This window comes from Maylandia zebra, linkage group LG4, assembly GCF_041146795.1.
Source record: "Maylandia zebra isolate NMK-2024a linkage group LG4, Mzebra_GT3a, whole genome shotgun sequence".
In the NCBI taxonomy this organism is placed as follows: domain Eukaryota; kingdom Metazoa; phylum Chordata; class Actinopteri; order Cichliformes; family Cichlidae; genus Maylandia; species Maylandia zebra.
In genome coordinates this window covers 11,123,594-11,142,574 of record NC_135170.1, presented here as the reverse complement: position 1 = coordinate 11,142,574, position 18,981 = coordinate 11,123,594, and the positions used below count along the sequence as shown (strand labels likewise).

General features: G+C 43.7%; 1 protein-coding gene across 2 annotated transcripts in view; it reads right to left on the bottom strand.

Moving 5' to 3' along the window:
• Nucleotides 1-18,981, bottom strand: part of LOC101469682 (E3 ubiquitin-protein ligase SMURF2) — a 51,997-nt gene that overhangs the window by 28,415 nt on the left and 4,601 nt on the right. For both annotated transcript variants that reach the window (XM_004563002.6, XM_004563003.6), the window contains one exon: nucleotides 529-567. In XM_004563002.6, the coding sequence (XP_004563059.1) occupies nucleotides 529-567 (39 nt within the window). The remainder of the gene's footprint in view (nucleotides 1-528; nucleotides 568-18,981) is intronic.

Sequence of the window (18,981 nt, the reverse complement as noted above, 5' to 3'; positions counted from 1 at the left end):
CTATCTACAAATAAAGTAGTTGTAGCTTGGATCAGCATGTTCACATAAGTACACTGTAATACACCACGAGAGCCAAGTCTGTATATGTATCCATGTTCGCAGCACCACTCTCCACGTAACTGAATGTTTGCTCAGCTCCTGAGCGAGCAGAGGGTCTTAAACGCTCATTCACCATGACAGCCTGACCCAAACACACCAAAACGTGACACTTGCTGACACCTACGCTGAAGAACCTAGTAAGCAACAGTTGCACAAAACTTACACTTATAGGGTTTTAAAGGCATTCTACGATACGAGACAAATTTACCAAACACACTGCATATTAGGAACATTTGGAGAAAATCTGTTGAAATGAAACTGTTTAAATACTAGCATAGCTGCAAACAGTGGCCTCTCTGTCAGCCCAAAGTGTCCTCATACCACTTTCACTTTCATACCAAATTCCCATGGTTGTTGGTTAAATGAAAGTCTGAATAAGGTTTAAAAGGTTTATGATGAAAAGATAAATAAAAGGCAATAGATACTTACGGAAGAAGTCCTTCTTCACCAGGTTTTTTGCGCAGAGGACTGAAAAACAAAAGCAAAAAGTCAAGCATTAGATATATGTTTAATATTCATCCCAACAAGATCAGGTTTCAGGGGCATCACCAAGGGGGAAACTGGCCACCCCCCAAAATTTGCTGGCCCTTGATCCCTGGCAAGACTGTCCTATGTTGGTAACAATTTTGTTGTTTGTTTGTTTGTTTGTTTGTTTGCCACTCTGCTGTGCCCCTGCACTGTTCTGTTTTTAGTGTGCTGCCCCAAGACTTTTAGTGGCCCCCATACATGGCCACCCCTAAAAAAATTCTGGAGGTGTTCCGGTCTGGTTTGCAATATACAACTTTGCAACTTAAGGGTTTTTTCTTCCATCTGAAACTGTGGATATCTTTTTTTATTTTTATGCATTTTCTTTTAATTCCCTGGTTAGAAAAGTGGCAGGAATGTGCATGGGTAGGCCGCAGGGAACGATTCGTCTAGTTTAGGATTCGAGTCGGAAAACAGTGTGCTGAGAACGACTACATTACAGCTGTGAGCCAAACACAAGCCAAGGCTGGTACAGATTACACAAACAATCTTTCCTTTGATTAGACTGCGTATTTATAGCACATGTCGACAGCAGCAGAGAAACCAACTCCCTTGCTGGAGGTTTAAAGTTGAAACTTCAGCACAATTAAGATTTGGTGTCATTAAAACAAACAGAAATAATAAAAAAACACCACATTGCACTTTTCATTATAACATGATGTTGAGCTGCAGGAGTGAGTGTTTGTTTAGTCTTTCTTTCTCCCTTCCAAAATTTGTGCAGACTCGATAGTACTGTTGTACTCTGAGAGCCTTTGTGGCAGTTGCTGAGGTGATGAGGCAGAGCCACTTACTCCCTCTTGTGCAAGTGTGGATGGATTAGGAAGCTCAGTAACCACCTGGGTGTCTGGAGCTCACGGTTGCAGCCGGTGAGTCAGGCACATGGAAATAGTTTTGCTTTTCTCAGGAATAAAGCCCTTCTGAGAAGCTTCCCCTAATTGGTCTGGACACTGATGTGGCTGAGTCATGGGTTCAAAGAGGGATGATACATTACACCAAAGTAATACAAACATAAAACAGTGAAAGTCTGGTTTATGATTCAGTCAGTCACTATTAGTACAGAGGGAAGTGCGCCAAGTTAGTTTTATTTTGAAGAAATTGTGCCAAAAAAAGAAATGGTTAGCTGATGCAAAGTATGACACAAAGTAACTAATCTCACTTTTGCCTCTTTTTGTTAATTAAACACTACACAGGGTAAATGTTGTCATTTAAAGTTCAGTCTACTCCAGAATCTGTTTTGCTGCTTGTAACTTTATTTGGATGCTTTGCTCTTACTGCGTAAAAAGGTGTACAGAGTGCAGAGCTAGTCATATTGTGTTATCAATGGTATATACATGTTTTTATGCCAGTACAATTACATTTCTGAGCAGACAAAATGAAACTCAAGTCCTCAAAAGCACCTGAGGAGACACTAAGTATGGCTCCTGAGAAGCCATAAAGTTCCTTTAATTCAATTCTATTCAGTTCACAACACTATTAACCTCAAGGTGCTTTATACTGTAAGGTAAAGACCCAACAATAATACAGAGGCAACCCAATGCAACCTCCTATGGGCAAGCACGTGGTGACAGTGGGAAGGAAAAACTCCCTTTTAACAGGAAGAAGCAGAAGCAGATTTGGAGAGGGGCAGCCATCTGCCGCAACCAGTAGGGTGATAAGGGAAGGAAGAATTCCTTGTAATATAACAAATATAATGTTGTAAACTGTTTTCTCAAATCCTAGTATTATGTAAACCTACTTAAAACTAATGCATTCCAGTGCAATTTAAAATAAATACTACTTCTATGAATGTCATCAAATTCAGTATTGTTTAAAAAGTAAAGCCCGACCAATATTTCAGCCCCAACATCAAGGTTGGGCTTCAGTTAACCAATAGCCAGTATATTAGTGTTGGCATTTTGGCATTTATAACTGCTAACAAATGCAAATTTTAAAAGTACAGAAAAATAAGGAAAAAAGAAAAGCAAATTTTAGAGGACAGTTGGGGTGGTGCTGAACTGTCATGCTAGGACAGTGTAAATGTTGGCATGTTTTCTCTTATGTAGTCAACTCTTTTTAAAATCTTTCTAATATATTAAAAAAAAAAAAACCTACTCATCATTGCTGTTGTAACTGCATACATAAAAAACTGTGATAGTAGCAACAGACTGGTCTAAGCAATGCTTCACATGTATTTGATTCAGGCTTCTGTGCTCCTGCCCCTCATTCACCTTGAAGAAGTTGGCTTGGTTAGTTCTTATGTTAAAGGTGAGAGGGCAGCAGGTTGTGCCATTCAAGCCTGCAGCAGAACTGCCTGTTCCTCTCCCCCATGCTGCATGTACTCAAACGTGCACCATGTCAAGCATCAGTCTGAATCTGAGTCTGGTTTGAGCTCAAAGAATTTTACCACAAGAAATCAGAAGGAGAAAGCCATATTATTGACATGCTGCATGGACAAAATTAAAGGAACCGACAATCAGCTTTATGGTGTTGAAAGACACACAAGTGACACAAGTGAGCATGCACATGATACTAAAAACAGCCATCGTGTGTGTGTGTGTGTGTGTGTGTGTGTGGGGGGGGGGGGGGGGGGGGGGGGGGGGGGTAAAGAACATGCTCGACAGATGAGGAAGAATTTCTTTCCGCAAACATCCCTGGGAATGCATTACGTTCCAGCGAAACCCACCTCATTTCTAAAACATCTGGTACACATCACATTCGGTCACATTCTTCCTGAACACAGAGGAAAGCATGTGAGCACACGCATGCTCCCCGAGACACATCACTCTCCTCTCCAACGATCTAATTAATTATTAACAAGTACTGGGGAGTGAATGCATGGGTTTTGTGTGTGCGCGTGGTGCACTAAAGGGCTGACTGAGGTAACAGATGATGGTGTCTCCAAAAAGATCTAGTATAGTGAAATGAATTCAGACAGTTGATGTTTACATTGTAACATGACTGAGGAAATGACTAGCAAAAGACTGAGAAATATGACTCTTCAGCAAGGAAATGTATAGACAACAAAACATTTAATTAAAGTCCAGGCCCAAAGGAGCAAGAGTTAGGACCCTATGAGATCCATTCAAGGGAACGGCAAGACAACCACAGCCGGAAAAAGCTGCAGACCCTTGTGTAAGTGGCATAAGCAGCACTCAACTAGCCACAGAGCAGGAAGGCAACGCTACAATTATACCTATATAGGCTTCTTATGGAAAAATAAAAGGGGCCGAACGACAGCTGAAAACAGAGGGGAAAACCGCTGGAATGGTTGATGCACAGAGACAATAGCAGCGAGAGAGCCAGTTAGGTCTGATGCTGCTGTGCAGCGAGAAGGGGAGACAAAGGACATCAATCAGGATGGAGTGGCATCCAGCCATCCATCCAAACACAGTCATTAGAAAAAGTAAAAATGTACATAAACCTAAGTGGAGCCATATTTTACAGATCTTGAAACACTAGAAGGATTACAATGTGTGTGATCAGACACCCACAAGACACAACGGAATGAAAGGATTGCCAGTTCTGATATGCCCTGATTCCAGGAAACAGCCACTCTAAAGTTCAACATGACAGCAGCTTTGACCTTCTCAACGTCTACATGCAAACAAATGAACTGCCAGCCACTGAGCGCACTATTTCCTTTAGTTAACCCAAAGACTTCAAATGAGGGTATCAGCAAAGTCTTTCTGTCTTTGTGAAGCGAAGTGATTGATGTTGCGAGTGCTGAGGAATCAAAGGATTCCCAGAGTGGTAACATAAAGGGCGGGCTGGGTTTTTGGGACCCTTGGTTTGAAACGACTGTCACACTTTGCAAAAGCACTGGCTTCATTTAATTTCATGAAACTTCTCTAAGGGTGGCTGCCGCCTTCGCTCTGACAATCACCGTCACTCTTCACAAGCTCTGAATTTCACACACCTCCAGCTTGTAAAGTCTCTCTAATGAGATTGTTGTAAGTGCTGTGATCCTCCGATTCTAGCCTGAAAAAACATCAAATAAATAAACACGGGGGGAGGAGCTGAGCGTGGGTTCTGTCAGGCAGGAGAGTCCAAAGTGTAGAAAGGAACTCAACAAAGCTCAATGTTGATGAGAAAATGAAATTTGTCCTCCTACATATTCATCCACACATCCATCCTCCAACTCCTTCATCCAATTAAGAGTTGCCATAACTACATGGGAAGCAGCAGTACCCTGAGCAAACTATTTCCAGATAGCTCCTCCTGAGGAATCACTTATAGAGAGTTTTTGGCAATGTTTGAAGTTCTCATCCAGTTTTGGATTTTTTCCAACCGCCCGGTAAAGAAAATTGAGCCACCTGTAGTCTCAGTCTTGTTCTTTCAGCCCTTTGGGTGAGTAAAAAGCAGAGGTGTGACCTACTGATCCTTATGTCAGATGCTTTCCTCACTATAGCTTTGCCTGGAAGCCTACATTCTAAAGACCACAAGCAGGAGTGGAGACAAAGTACAGCCTTGGCAAAGTCCAACAACCACAATTAACACGTCTCGTTTAACGCTGCAGACGGGATGTGAAAGTGCACTCCCGAAGCACCTTCCCATAGAATCCCTTGAGAAACCACATCATAAGCCTTCTCCAAGTCTATAAAACATGTAGACTGGATTGGCAACCTCCCAGACTCCCCTCCATCACTAGTGAGAGGGTGTGTTACTACCTACATAGTTTCTCTTTGATTCAATCACACCTATTGGTCACCCTTCCAGTATCCTGCCATGGTGTCTACCAGGGAAGGTGGAGAGAGGGATAACCTGGTAACAGGCACACACCCTTCTTTAACAGACCACAATACGCCAGTCTGCAAATCCAGAGGCACCGTCTGCAAGGTTTATGCAAGACTACACAGTGGTTTCAATCAAAACAGCCTGATAAACATCAAGTACGTTCTAGGCAAATTTCATCCACCCCCAGAGCCCAACCCCTGCGGCTTTACACACAAATATTTTATTGCCGTTATTGTGAGTTCATGACTGGGCATTCCCCTCAATGCTTTTGGCATGGCCTACAGATTTAACTGGGGAGCCTCTGCAATGCTCAACCCCCTGTAGAGACACCGTACATCATCAGTAGCTAAATGACCCAACATACAGAGAAACAGGTTCTTTTCCTCTTATGCAAAAGGTTTATGTAATGACTTTAAGTGAAATGGCTTTTCATCCAAATTTATGTCATTACAGGATGAGGTGATGATGACCGATGCCTTTTCTAAGTAAAGTAAGTGAGTGAGCTCTCACCTACAGGGTAACATCGTAAATCTGCTATTTTTCTGGGTCACCGCTGACGGGCTTTCTTGAACTCACACACAGATAAATGTAATCATGTGTTCTTTCTCCATCTACATAAAGCTGGAAGAAAGGCATGATGCAAAGATCCAACCCACAAAAAAGAAAAAGAAAAAAAAAAGAACAGACTTCACTTTCTTACATTTCAGAGGCCAGCTAGACTATTCCATGGCTATAAAGCACTTTAGACAGATTTTAGACAGACACAGTGTTAACTCCATAATCTTTTGAAGGTAATATTAATCCTAAAATATATAGAGCAGGTCATCTACTGATCGGAAGGTTAGTGGTTCGATTCCTGGCTCCTACAGTCTGCATACCAAGTATCCTTGGGCAAGATACTAACCCCGATGCATCCATCGGAGTATGAATGAGTGTGAATGTTTGTTAGTAAGCAATTAAAAGCATAGAAGTGCTTGTGTGATTGGGTGAATGTGGCATGTTGTCTAAAGCGCTCCGAGTAGAAAAGCGCTATATAAGAATCAATCTATGTAGTGAATAAGAATGGAATGGCTTAGTGACTTGTGCCAGACTATTTCTTAGGTTTTGGAAGGAGTGCTCCAAATTTTGTGGGAACATCTTGGGGATGGACCCTTTCTGTTCTAGCATGACTGTGCACCGGTGCACAGAGTAAGGTTCATAAAGACACGGATGAGCGAGTTTGGTGTTGAAGAACTTGATAGGCCTGCATAGAGTCCTGACCTCAACCCGACAGAACACCTTTGGGATGAATTAGACTGTGAGCCAGGCCGTCTTGTCCAACATCAGTGTCTGACCTCACAAATGTGGTTCTGGAAGAATGGTCAAAAATTCCCATAAACGTTCCTAAACCTCTTGGAAAGCCTTCCCAAAAGACATGAAGCTGTTATAGCTGCAAAGGGTGGGACGACATCACATTAATCCATTCTATGGATTGAGAATGGGATGTCACTCAAGTTCATGTGTGTGAAGGCAGACGAGATGCCAATATCTTTGGCAATATAGTGCTAGTCAGTGTCTTTGAACATCCTTGTTCTGTGTTGATTTTGTATCCAATTTAATAAAATGTATGATTAGATTAAAAACCCCAGTATGAATTAAGAATGAAAAGTCACTACATGTGAAAAGCTCTAACTAGAGATATTTGTGACACTTTAACTCACTGAAGTGATTGTTTAAATAAGATGATTAATTTGCTTAAGGACTTACTGATCAGCTATCAGAGTAAATGTTGTAGCTCTGGTACGTAGAACCCTTTTTTTGATTTAAATATTAATCTTTTTTTATTTGAGCGAACCATTATCTGCATTTTACACAGACACGCAATCTATGGGACGACTGTATCGTCACGCGACTGTTCCTGACTTGCTCTTCTATCACATAGGCACACAGTCGCTCACTCCGGAAAAGCATCAAATAACCCCTCGCATCTCGGGCCCATCTAAAATCCTCTGTCGTCATAGCGACGGCAAGTATCGAGGCAAAGCTGAGAGAAGGGTTTCTCTGTGCTGCCTGTGTTTCTCATTCCGGTCGCAGCGGCTCGCGCAGCCAGTAACTGCGGCGCTGACTGATAGGACTGATGGGGGGGGACACCACTGTGGAGACTACAGACAGGATGAATGCCACTGAGACACTCGCAGCACGATATGGGTACAAACATTTAACATTACAATCACGAGGCTGTGAGCCTTTCACACCACGACGAACGACTGGATAGGAGCGACAAGTGGGCATGTGCGCTTTTTCCACAGTAGTCGGAAATCTGTCATTCGAGTTTCTCACTTTGAGTGGGATTTTTTTTTTTTGGGTAAAGTCGTGATGTGTCACTTCAGACTATTTGGCCGTCCCCATCTTCCTGTCCTGAAAGTGGATCATAAGTTTCACTTCCTTGCATCTGATAAAAAACTACAACCTCTTAGCCTGAGAGCCCATTTTACTTTCTTATTTTAATAAACCACAAAGAACTGGGTAAAAAATGATTTGAGGACTGCAGGCAGAGGGAAAAAAAACATTTTAAACAATCAAAATCAAGATGCTATGTCACTCAAGGCTCACCTGTAGATTTACAGAGTACCTCCAAAAAACAAAAAACAAAACCTAATTTCTCAGTGAGCGAGTGGAAACGCCTCGGCTGACTGCAACTTATTAGTCACATAATGGCTTTTCACATTACAGCCCAAACAGAGCTGTTCCCTCCCCCCACCCATCCCCAACCCCCCAAAGGACAGCTGGGAAAGCTAAACAAACACAGCATACAACTGATTATCGGCTTGCATTGACTTAGCTCCTTCCTTTGCCGGCCTGTCTCTTAATAAAAATCAAATACGCAGAGTGGCGACAGCCGCTCCATGCGGGCAAAGACGGAGACCTTGGGGGTGAAGTTTAAAAAGTCCCACCTGTGGGGAGAGGATGGGCACAGTTTCTCACAGGCTGGTACACAAAGAGCCCTACTGTGCAGACGAATCAATGAAGTCCACCAGACGCAAGCCAAACACCTGGGAAGGGAATGGTCACGTGATGTCTAGGGGAGGTGGGGAGGGTGGAGGTCGTGGTAGTGAATGCTGGTCAGGACTAGGAATTGACTTTGGTCTGTTGTGAGCTAAACATATGTAGAAACTATAATGGTTACATTCACTCAAAGCAACACAACAAAGCATGGGAAAGGAACACAATGCCGTAGGGGGAAGAAAACAAAAAAAGAAAAAGAGGGCTCGCACTGCCTCTAGTCTGTTGCTCTGCGGTTAACCATTACACTAGAGCCCATGAGGTGGAGGAAATGGGGGTGTGGGAACAGAGACAACCGCCTGGTAATATTCCACCATTCCCATCCCTATCCATGAGTTAAAAAAAAAAAAAAAAAAAGTCTGGAAAAGTAGGCTGCTAAGAGGAAGATGGAGAGCATGAGCAGATCGTCTGGTTGCGTGAAATCCCCGTAGGTCTGCCAACTCAGGTTGACCACATTCTGATCATCGCTTCCTGTCCACCTGGTCCCTCCAGTTCAGTGCACTGACCCAGCATCGCCAGACAGTCTGACACATCTTCAGGGAGTAGCATTAACCCCCCATCTCCTCCTCCCCTCTCGTCCAGGCCCAGACCTTTCCTCTGCCTGTCTGCCCTGTTTTGACTGCAGGCCCAGCGCCATGCACTCTCATGCGCCGCATTGTTCTTCTATAAACAAAGGGCTTCCTTTTCCCTTTTCCACTCCTCCCTAACCTTTGTGGGATTTTGAACCTAAACGGAGGGAGAAAGCCAAGATGAAGAATTCTGATGGCTCATTGCTAATCTTCAAGCCGCCTCCTTATACGTCTCCAATGACAGCATGCTGGGTAATGTTTAGTCTTGAACACCATGTCTTCAGACCACTATCACTGTAACTGCAGCAAAGGGAAGCTGATATTAGCTGGGTACCGGAGCTTCCATGCGAGACAGGCTCGCTGGCATGCAGCTATCGAGCCTGACACAAAGAGGAAATAACGCACAGTCCAGCAGGAACAAGTCCAAGTTCATTTTGAAGAGAAATGACTCTGATGTATCCAATTGCTCTTTTGACAACACAGTTCGAGGAACTAGAGAAACTAAACCAAGACTGTGTTTCTAATGTGCCACAAAGATTAAACCCATAATGGGCACGCATAAGGAAGTCCGCGAGTTCTTGTTTAGACTTCAAGTGACTACACGTGAAATAACCACAAACAAGGCAAAGTGGGCGGGACCTGAGATTATCTTCTCTCAACTTCCCAGCAAGCGATTGAAGCGACTACCAAGGAGGGCACAGGATTCTGTTAATCGACATGTAACCTGGTAGTAAATATATCAGGGAAAATAATCGCTAAAGCCCCACCCATACAGGCCTACAGACTATTCGGTGACCCTTTTCCCCTCGGGGACCCGCCTGTCGTTTAGGAAAAATGTACATTCCCCAACATGTTGCAAAAACCGTGCACATGTTAGCTGCAGCTCTGAGGAACATCTTTTACTTTGAAGGCAAACCGTTTCCAATTCAAGTTTGTCCCACTTCTCAAGATTCTGTACCGCTCAGCTAGTAGTTGGCGTGTTTTTGCAGACCAGCATGAGGAGGAAAAAAAACCAAAACACCAGGAGGTTTGTGGTTCAGTTTCTTTGCAACCGATTTCACCTGGTGAGAGCCAGAAACCCGTGTTTACATCACGTCCAACATGGCAGATGTCTCAAGGAACAGCATAATAGGATTTAACCGGCACTAGATTCCTTGACAGGTTCATAGTCGCCTGGGAAACTGAGAATTCCAGTCAATATGCTAAAAATGTACAAAAATCCATTTCATTCCTCATCTTTTCCATAGTATAAATATGATGGATGAAACATTGAAGAGTCTAATTATCTCTCAGGCTGATGCAAAATTTTAAAAAAGAGAAAAGAAGGCCTGCTTTAAGACCCTGCTTTAAAGGGCAGTATGTTTGCCACAGAGGCAACCGCACCACCTATTTACCGAGCTCGTTCACTGCTTCCCTGTTTATAACAAAGTGGGTTACTTTTTAAAGACCTGGCTCCACCACTTAAACGTTAGCCCTTAAACTGCAGTCAGGCAGAGTAGAATGAGGAAGCTGGGTAGAATTTCAGGAGCTCCGTCCAACTCTACATGGGGTACAGACTAACTATGGAAATGTGGTTGAGACAAACTGGCTTGTAGGTACTGGGAAATAACTTTGCTCTGGCAGGTTTTTACATCTTAGTAAATCCACTTATGTAATATGCAAATCTGATAAGACTTCTGGTCACATTATACAGATATTAAAGTCACTGGTAGCAGAGTGATCATGGAACAGCTAGCTGCCAGGAAAATCTCTTTAAAAACCTCCAAACAGACCTGCAATTTCAAGGGTTTTGAAAATTAGAAAGGAAAAAGAACAACATAATATCCCCATGAATCATTTTAAACGGAGAGAAAAACAGAAAAGGTAAACTTTCAAGTTGCACGTGTCTTGAGCATGGTGGGAAAAAACCGATGTCAACAAATGAGCAGCAGTGAGACGCACTAAAGAAACTCCCTGTGACATCCACTGTATATGGCACAAACAAAGATAGAAAACTCAAGATTCCCTGGACTCCTGTTGCAGGAGGAAAGGATGACTGGGGACATCTGCTGCACCCAAATCAGTGTGACCAGAAGCATAAAAAAAGTGATGGAATTAGAGGGAAGAAAAACCACAGAAGACATAAAATCCCCCCAGAGCTTCTTTTCATAAAAAGGATAAAAGGCCGTGACTATGAGAAGCCATATATCATCATACATCACACTCAGCACCTGCTGGAAAAGTAATGAGAGCGCTCGTGAAATGTTTTGAGACGCTCAGAGGAAGCGAAGACCTGTTCTTCCAGGTGGCGTTAGAAAAGGATGTATTAAATTCCAGTGATTATATGATATTGTTAATGTTTGGGCAACCAGTCGAGGTGAGTCATTAGGTGGGAAGATAAGCTTTGGTTTTATTTTAAGCGCTGGCTGCTCTCACCAATAGTTCTTTGGTGACATTTGAGATTTAATGAGCAAAGGAAGTGACTGTATTAATGTTTATGTCTCACAGCAACAATCACAGTAACTGGAATAACAGACTACTCCTGTTTAAAAGCAGGCGCCAATTTGTGGAAGTCAACATGTTGCACCGCCATTTTGAATTCGACATCACTGTTCCATCTAACCACACTTTATCTATGTGACTAGAGAGGGGTTACATACGTGGTACGCCGAAGGTAGATGAATACAAAACTAGTATATTAATTAATATCAATTTGTGTCTACACTTTTAGATTCAAGACATGAAGGATCATGCCTGTGATTAATGATATGAAAAGTCCCCTTTACCAAAGAAGTGAAAATATGAAGGACAGGAGACAAAGAGACATCTAGATAAAACCTCACCTCAAGCCTCATCTCCTGAATTAAAGTCAAGGCTTTAAAGACACGAAAACATGCATGTATTGTCACAGTTACTTATTGTCAGCAGGTTAGACATGATACCGTACCATCTCCGGGCAGCTGATAACAACAGGGATGCTTGTGGGACATGATGGTATATTTTTTCATTGTAGGTATAGAGGATTACAGAGCTAGGTTTAAACTTAGAGGATTTTATTTATAGTGCTGAGGTGGGGTAGACCAGAGGCAGGACAGTTGAAGGGGGTGGTACAATGGGTGGGACACCGAACCCATAAGATTGTGTTGACTTCCGGTTGTGAGCCAGACCTCGCTAAACGTAGCGGAAGCAGGCTAGTTAGCTAGGTCTCCGGATGCATCCGTATTTTATTGTAAAGCGCAAATAAATACATCTGGTTTTGGAAGTAAGAGTCTCGGCCTGATCGCTACCATCAAAAAGAATCCGTGAAGTCGGCGTACTTCAACACTAGCTAATGTTAGGCTGAGTGAGCTAAGGAGGAAAGTTTATTCGCCAAGTGTCTGACAATTAGATGCGCTTGGTTTCACTACCAGCAGCCAACAACAGCAAAATCAGCAGCACTTACTGAGACAAAAGTTCAGGATATCCTCAACAACTCACCTCAGTATCTCTGATACAAATCGATGACTCAGTGAAGCTCACTACTGTCTGATGACAGACTCCTTTCACAGTTTTACACCCTCCTCCAGAGCAAATAACCTCCAGCTAAGGTAAACAGCGGACGGACTGCCTAAACTCACTACAGATGAACGGTAGCCAGAACTGTCTGTCCTACAGCTGCCACTGTAGCAAGGAATATGCACTTGCATTGGGAGGTACAAGAAAACTAAATTCAGTTGACTGCAATCTGCAATCTACTGACATCTAGTGGGGAGATTTTAAACACGGGAGCTTTAAAAGAAGACAATACCACAGAATCCAGTTCAGGTTTCTGTTTTTTGTCCATTATTGTAGTAAACTAATATTTAGGGGCTTGGATTGTTTAACAGAAGACATTTGGGGAAATTCACCTTGGGAAACACGCCATGCATTAAGAAAGAAAATAAAAGTTAGAACAGCAATCTGAGCAGTCAGCAAAATAAGTTGCCATAAATCAGGAAATTGCAGAGGACCATTAAAAAGTGCACACAAGCAGGGACTATTTACACCAATAAAGCAAGTATATTGTGCCCACGCCTCCCTCCCATGTTATCTTAGGGCCAGCAGCAACTGATATGATTGTGATGCCTCACACTCCTCAGATGGGGATTAAACTTTGTAGTGGACATGGACAGCTGCAGACACCATGGAGAAAGAGTAGTCGCTCCTGTTATAGCTCTTTGAAGCCCGCTTGGATCTGGGCTGACGGGAGCATGTGTAGTTGTTGCTTGTAGTACGGTAGCAAAACATTGGCAGGGGTGCAGACATCCACAAGGAGCCTTGAGCTCACCATCTGATAACAAAAATTTGTATCACTTGGATACAAGTGGACTCTAGCACACTCGCAGCCGCGAAAACTATCACATGGCTTTTAGGGTGTAACAAATGATTATTGCAGCTATATAGTGTAAGAAAGTGTGTCCACATTGTGAAGTGACGTTAAGCCCTAAATTTTCCTCTTATATAAGGGCTCCCAGTCCCGGAAACAAAAAACAGCTTTTTAACTGTGATACAAAATCCTAAAAAATGACTCTTTAAATGCTTGAAAACACACAATAGGACCTCGTGACGTTGAACTAAGATTACCTTTTGACCAAACTAGTCTTTAAACAAAGAGAAGATGCCGATACAAAGATACACACAAAGGGAGATTATCAAACAGGTCAGCTGCCTTTGCAAAAAACCTGTTGTATGACATGGGGAAAACTTGCCACACACATCCACACGTGAGAGGAAAGAGGCTGGCAGCATTCTTAATGTGAGAGCATTTCATCCGCCTCACGTCACCTTTTCCCTCCGTGATACAGTCCGCTGCAATTGCATAACAGAGGAGTCCGGCCCTCCTATTTTCAGCTCCCAAATAGTGGGAAACCATGCCACAATGGCACTGTGGCATTCCTGCTTCCCCTGCGCAGTACATCACTCTCTCTTTCCACTCTGTGTGCTACAATGTGCCTGACAGAGAGCCATCCAGACGAGTAAAGTCTTCCACAGTACCATCACTACTAAGTGAGAAGTCAAAACAGTGAGCGGAGCAGAGCAGAGGCACCGCTCGGGCTTCTGCAAGCTTGCACCACTGTTGGCTTGGACCGGAGCTGTTTTGAGTGGCTGCGTGGCTCTTCTAGCTTCTTGGCTCCTTTGCCCACTCTGATGTAATGGAGGAGAGCAGAGGAGAGGCTTGGATCAAGCTGCAGTGGAGGGGTGCTTAGTACCAACTTGTTTAACAGAAGTTGAGGACCACCGCGTGCTCCCTCCAAAATTTCCCGGGGACTTTTAGTTTCTAAGAATGACTTCACAGCTTCGTCTGGGAGCACCGTTACATCATTACCACCATGCCATATTTTCCCTTCTGCACTTCGCCAATGGATGCGTTGCACTGGGTGGATCTCGGAACAATAACAGCACGGTCATCGTAGATGAAAGCGCTCCGCTGCACGCCAGCAATGTCCGACTAACGCTGTGACGTCACATGTTCATTAACAGTAATTGTCAGCATTAACTAGAGCCGAATGCCGCTGTGTGCAGGTGCATGCAATAAACGGCTTTTACAATGCGCTGCGAGTCGCGTTTAAAGTGCCTGACAAGTGTCAACAGGACATGCGTCATCATGTCTGACCCAAATTTAGCCATGCTGAAACCATTTGTGAGGGCATCCATGTGTGCGAGGAACGAGGCACACCCGTGCTTTTCTAAATTATTAAGTAATACTTGTTTAAGATGCTCCTGTTTTTTGTTAAATATGAGACGATATGCTTTAGCTCAAAAGTTGAGAAATCCCTGTATTACAGCAGCCAAAATAAAATATCTAAAGTAGAATTTGACAGCTTGTAAATGAATAATGAAACAGCATAAGGCACAGTCAGTCTCATCCTGCAGAGAGACGCCATCACCTTGGGTTGCAACTGGCCAAGGAAGTCCCTGCTCTGCTCTGAAACCTCGGTGAGCTTCGTGCATACAGCTCTCCACTGGCTGCAGGTTCAGGATTTTAAGAGCCAAAGTACAATCACCAGCTGCGGTGCAAGATGGTGGAGTTGAACCGTGTCTGACCGTGGGATGAGAAGCTCTCTGGAGAGACAGCAGAAATACGAGATGGAGAGGCCAGGGCTAGCTGAACTTTTAAAATAAGACGGGGGGGAATCATCCACCGGTAAACCGAGTGCAGATAGAATTGCTCTCTCAGACAGTTGGAAAAATTGCTAAGATGAGTCACCAAATATACTTTGCTGCCTACAATAAAATAAAGTCTGTGTGCAGGAAACTCTGCAAGCCTGTTGCTGATAATCGTTTTTCTGCATTGGACTGCTCTGCAAAAAGAAATATTTTGGTTGAGAGGAAAAAAGCAGCACCGTTGGTGGCTGGTTACATCACTAGAATCTGAAGTTGGATATCAACCAGAAAAAACTATTAGACCCAGCGCAGATGAGGGGGTTAACAGCACTATACACCCACAATACCAGTGGCGGTCAATACAGGCCTGGAATAATTCAAAAACAACAACCGTGTGGCAACAGTGGCAGAGATTTTACAACCCAATGTGGCTACAGAGAGAACAATTTAAACGGAGTCCTGTTTGGTCAGTAGATGAAAGAAACTGTGCTGACTAAATAATGAGTAGGCACGCACTGCAGGGCCCTGATGACTTGATGATTTCCTGTTTCATGTTTAGAAAAGCGCCTAGCTCAAGGCATCAAATGCACATTCCATATAGTTTAACCCATTTTTCCAATACTTACTAAAGTGTATAGGTATGCAGACATTTCAAAGACATGCTTAGACGTGTTTATCTATAACTAAGTATGCCTACACAATTAGTGCACAAGTCTCCTGCTGTATTGGTCTTTTAAAAAAAACGCTTTTAGTCTTAAGCCATTTGTACATCAAACACTTTGCCTGTAATAATATGGGTTAAAAGCAGATATCAGACTACATCTGTAAACATGAGTGAGTTCAGTGTCTGTAGCATCTGCCCGAGCGCTGACTCATCAGGCACTCCCAGTTTTGGCTGGATCTTGACTTCCTGCGAAGGAAACCGCAACGCTTATCAACCAGACAGTCATTCGAGAGTAGACCGGGAATAGTGAGTAACTACGAGCCTCTGCACATATTTAGGATTTTTCTAACTCTGAGGCAAGCGCCACTGCTAAAATATCATAGTTACTTGTCTGTGCGTATGCGGTCAGATTTTTTTACTGCACAGGAATCCAGTGGTGTATTTTCTCAGCTTCAGAGGAGATGCCATTGGAAATGTGATCTGGTGTGAATATAAACATCTCTCTTCTGATCCTGTCTCCTAAGAGCACTCAAGGGGGCTCAAACGTCAGGCTAAGGCATGAACAGACATTTCCAGTCAGCTGTTGGCGTCTTGTGGCTTTAGCACCAACACCACCACCACCAACAGCTGGTAACACTGGGAGACTAGAGAGCACCCCATCTGCTTAAAGTTAGTCAGAGTTACACAGATAATCTTGTCAACCCCTGTCCATCAGAGTTTAAAGTCAACCTAGCACGTTGAAGAATTAATCTCAGGTTACATGCATGCGTCGATGTTTATCAGTGCTAATGAGACTTTGTGCAAACGTGCTGAGTGATCTCACCTGGGCACGCTGCTGAGTGATAAAAATAAATAAATAAATAATCGCAGACATCCTGACCATCAGGTGAAAGACAACTCGAGCTTCATGCACACATGGGTGATTCTGACCCAAGTTACCCTCAAATTGTCAGTAAAATAAGATATAATCACAATGTCTGATGGATACTGTTCTTCAGTATACACTTCTTTTAGACATGCAAGGGCATCTAAAGTCAAACAGGGTTCTGGACTGATATCGGTTATGCATGCAACTCTCTAATGGAAAAAATACCCTCAAGTGGAGTTTCTAACTTCAAAGGGAGAACCAGTTTGGGAAGTAGGCAAGAAATGGAGCTGGGGTTGGGAGGGTTGGGCTTTTGGGACCGACAGCATGTATAACAGCTATGCAGGGGATGATAGGAGAAGTGCCTGCGGGCGAGAATCTGTTTAGTTTTCACTGGAACGTCCCTCCCTCACACGCACTACTAATCCAATTCAAGCCCATTAACCACCACAGCCAGGTTAAGAGAGCAGGCCTTTGAAGGTCTTCCCCAAACCACCCTGAAGGATTAGTATTTTTCCAAAGGCCAATAAGATGGTCTCACTCTGTGCACTCTTTTTTTTTTTCCCTGTCAGGCCCACAGAAGCCACACCACTAGTGCGATCCTGGAGTGTAGCGATCCTGATCTGACTCATCCCGGACCCTGAATATACCCTGCTAATCTAAATTCTTTAAAAACTGTAATTAACCGTGGCTTCGAGCACATACACTACATAAAACATAGGTATGGAGGTCGTCCCTGTCTCAAGATAACAGCAGACATGATCATCCTTCTCTACCTGGAGGGCCAATTGACACACAGTGCAAAAGATGTACATCTGTGTGTGTGTTTAGTGTTTAAATGGGTCAGAAGATGAGGCGGCACAACCTACATGTGAGGCAACCACACAAGCTTGAGAAAAGCAGTGCATTTTTCCCCCTCCGATTTGGCCTTTAGTCCCATTTATTCATCTAGATTTTTGTCTGGGTCAACACTGGTTTGATTCTGCCTTTGATAACTCCACTGTCCTGGCCACTAGTGCTGCTGTCAAATAAAAGGCATAAAGGCCTGCAACCTCCAATACAGGAAGTCTGAGGCACACAGAGGGCCTGCGTGTCAGACTTGAGCATCTCGGGGACCTGAATTGTCTCAGTTGTGGTCCCAACTCTGCCAACAAGAGCTCAAACGGCCGCACTGAAATTCCCAAATATCTGTCGCACAGCTTCAACATCTGGATCGAAATGTAAAAAAAAAAGTTACTCCCCAAATAACAGCTGTAGATAAGCTACCAGGATGGATCATGAGTGGTCTGCTTTGCTTCTCAAAGGACTATGAGCTCTGTACCCTACTGGTATCTCTAGAACTAATCCCCTTCGGATACAGGCCACCCCGGCTGAGGATCTCTGCTGTCGAAAACTTGAGTACAAACAGGGAACACCGCGGCTGATTTTCCCTATTCTTTCAGACACCAAATAAAACAGAGTGTGTGGATACAGGAAAATACTGTTTGTTCGAATATTAATATCACAAAGCAACCAATATGAGGTGTTGAAGCTCTGCTCAGCAGGAAGAGTTAATCTCCCCAAACCACACACGCTGCCCACTAATCAAACCCATACACACTGTTATAATTCAGCGAGCACATACATCTGCGAGGCACCCAGTGACACAAGCAACACACTAGACGCCTGAAGTCCCGCTGAGTAATACGACTGCGGTTCTTCACTTTACTTATTATCATAAGGGGATCTAGACTGCTCTGCTCCCCACCTGTCGGGGGTGACGTTTGGACAAGTGTTCGAGTCTGGGGAGCACTTCCTCTCTACAAAGCTGCCCACTCTTCTCTCCCGCCTGCTACATCTGGTCTCCTCTGGGCCGTTGCTGGCAGCAGTTGAGGGCTAAAGCAACCGCAAGAAGGCTTTGTCCTCATCGAGGAGCAGCTGAACCAACAGGAAAGCCAACTTCAGCCAGTCAATTAATTGATGGGACAATTTAAAAATTATGGGAGGCTCACAGCGGAGGGGGTGTTTACAAATGATGTGCCATAATTGCTCGTTGCATTCCTCCACCCTTGTTGTTTTATTTTCTCCACCTCTCCCACTCCTCCCTGGTCTTTTTCAGCTATTCTTTTGTTTTCTTTTACAACCTGTCAAAAGCTTAGAAAAAAACAAAACAAAAAGTAAAAATGTGGAAATGTTTGCTCAAGATGCATGACCGCGATGGGCCGAGCAGAGTCGACATTTCACCACATGCAGCTAATCACTGTGTATTTACAGTGTATCCTGTCTGAACACCCAGATGCACCCAAATCACTTCCATACAGCCACTCTGTAAAAATGGCTCTGACTGAGGCCACATGAATGCACCGAGCAGCCAGCTCAGACCACATTAAAACATTTTTGATGATCAGGTCCTGTGTGCCTCC